The sequence below is a fragment of the Egretta garzetta genome, unplaced genomic scaffold (assembly GCF_000687185.1).
Source record: "Egretta garzetta isolate BGI_Z169 unplaced genomic scaffold, ASM68718v1 scaffold41, whole genome shotgun sequence".
In the NCBI taxonomy this organism is placed as follows: Eukaryota; Metazoa; Chordata; class Aves; order Pelecaniformes; family Ardeidae; genus Egretta; species Egretta garzetta.
This window is the reverse complement of record NW_009258755.1, coordinates 2347055-2349405: the sequence shown is the minus strand read 5'-3', so window position 1 is coordinate 2349405 and position 2351 is coordinate 2347055. Positions and strand designations below refer to the sequence as shown.

The following is a 2351-nucleotide window of genomic DNA, read 5'->3' as shown; positions in this document are numbered from 1 at the left end:
GCCCGGGGGCGCGGAGAAGGGTGGCTGCCCCGGCCGGGCCCAGCGCCCTGAGAGGCGCCCGGGCCTAGCACCCAGCTGGAGGCCTGGCCCAGCCTCCCCAGAGGGCTCCCATCCAGCACCCGAGGCCTAGTTCTGCCGGCTTTCTGCGTTGTGTCCCGCTCCCCCCTCTGAACGCACAGGGCGGCTGTTGGGAAACGGTGCCGCGGGCGCCCGGCCTCTCACTGTGGTGTCCAGCGGTTAAAAGTAAAGTGGCGTCCAGCGGTTAAAAGTAAAGTGGCGAGCACGCAACAGCTCGTTGTGTTCCACTGCAATAAAATCCACTCCTGAGAAAGCTTTCTGAAAGAGCTGGAAGTGTTGGGGTTTTTTAATAACTGAGTGGAAGGCCCCTTTCTGCTTCTTGTATTTGCACATGACAAACTATTTGGGTTTGTTGTTGCAAAAAACCCAGCCATTTGTAATAGAGGTTTAAAGTACCTCTCTTGTTTATGGCTTTTGTAACAGCTTGGCTTTTTGCATTGCATTTGACTGGAAACAAGCTCTGGTCAGATAACACTTTGGATTCCCGCTAAGTTTTTTATTTGTGAAAAAATAAAGCCAGAATATTAATATCAGACTATTTATCATAATATGGAAGTTTATGCCTAATTTAGTGTGTGATTAGATAGCCTAAACTCAGCTCCTAATTTCTGCAGCGAATCACTGAATCATTTAGGTTGGAAAAGACCTTTATCAAGTCCAATTGTTAACAACGTTAATGTTAACAACGTTAACCATTCAAATGTTCCAATCCTTTCATTTTCTGTTATTCAGACCGCTGTGGCAAATTGGGGACAATTTTTTTGGAGTGGGAGGGCTAATCTGATTAACAAATGTATTGAAGAAAGCTAATGTTCTGTTCTCCCATCTTGCAGTATGAGATGTACACTATTGAGAGGAACGCGGAAAGGACAGCGTCTGCGGGCAGGCTTCTCTATGACATGTAAGTAATCAGAGCTGAAACTCTACAATTATGCCAGGTGCTTGTTTCTGTAAATATCAGAGTTTCCGAAAATATAATGTGAGTGGTCTTGGGAATCTGTGTAGATAAATTAAGCAGAAAATGTCCTATTAATTAAAAATAAACAGTAAAAAGGGAGGTTTTATTTTCCATTTGCCTGTGCATATTTTTTTCATAGAAAGGTTTTGTCTTGGAAACAGATTTTGAGATCACTGTGCATTCCTTGCCTCAAACTTTATTACAGGTTTGTGAATTTTCCAGACCAACCTGCTGTATGGAGGGAGATTAGCGTTATTACATCAGCATTAAGGAATGATTCGCAGGACAAGCAGACACAATTTTTAAGAGGTAAGGATTCTATTCAGTGAGTAGGGAGAGTCCTAAAGGAATCTAAAGGTAAGCCGTCTGGTTACATATCTGGTGTGGCAAGTAAATGTCAGTCTTTTTAACTTTGCTTGTGGGCTGCAGATTACTTTGCTCAGCTCAGCCTTAGAGACTTGATTCATTGTGTTAGACTTAGGAAGCGCAAACGGACATGAGAAGCCAATTGCCATTGCTTTGTCGCTGATACGGGTAGACTAAGTCTGCCACAACAACCAGCACTTAGAAAAGAGATTGCATAGGGAATAAGTGGAATGGGACTCATGAATCATTGTCCTGCTGATTGCAGAGAACAGCGAATGATCATAAAAACAGGGTCAATTCGTACATATGAAGTGAGGGTAATGAAAGCGAACAGTGACCAGAAGGGCTTGGTGTTTACTGCTGGCAAGCACAGGCAGTTTTAAAAGCAGGATTTACACCAGACAGGTTATAATCTGCTGTTTGAATATGTGCTTCAGCAGGTCTAAGGATAAGCAGTGTGTAACTCTGCATACAGGCTATTCCAGTCAAGGAAACAGTTGCTTATGGAGTGTGCTTATTTTTCAGAGAGAATACATAAAACTTACAGGGACAATATATTGGTTTCTTTTTAGTGTCTCATTGGAAGTTTAAATAGAAGAAACTACCTTTTAATAATGAAAGTATTACTTGTAGAAGTGGAATGTAAGAAAAAAAATAAATTCATACTCTTGAAAAGGTGTCTTAAAATGTCAAATATTTAAGCATTAGAATTTTCAGTATTTCACTCATTAGCAGTCTTGTTAATGCAAGTTGTGTGCACCTGAATAAACACAGATAAATATTCACATGGTCTTCTCTGAAAGAAGTAGCTGTTTTTTTCCAGGCATAGATATTAAAAGCAGAAAAAAATATAAGGAATCTCTTTCACTCTGCATGGCAAGGTGATGTTGACTAGTCTTTTACCCTTTGTCAGTCACCTTTACAATTCAGATGTAGCAAGTTAAACACC

General features: G+C 41.3%; 1 protein-coding gene across 4 annotated transcripts in view; it reads left to right on the top strand.

Moving 5' to 3' along the window:
• The first annotated feature begins 6 nt into the window (after positions 1–6).
• Positions 7–2351, top strand: part of INTS10 (integrator complex subunit 10) — a 21322-nt gene continuing 18977 nt past the window's right edge. For 3 of the 4 annotated variants that reach the window (XR_004841225.1, XM_035888901.1, XM_035888899.1), the window contains exons 1-3: positions 7–243; positions 912–979; positions 1242–1345. Coding sequence is in view for 3 of the 4 variants with exons in the window: in XM_035888901.1 (XP_035744794.1) it covers positions 918–979; positions 1242–1345 (166 nt within the window). In the remaining variant the exon portion in view is untranslated. Of the gene's footprint in view, positions 269–911; positions 980–1241; positions 1346–2351 lie in introns of all 4 variants that reach the window. The other variant, XM_035888898.1, reaches the window with a different exon arrangement.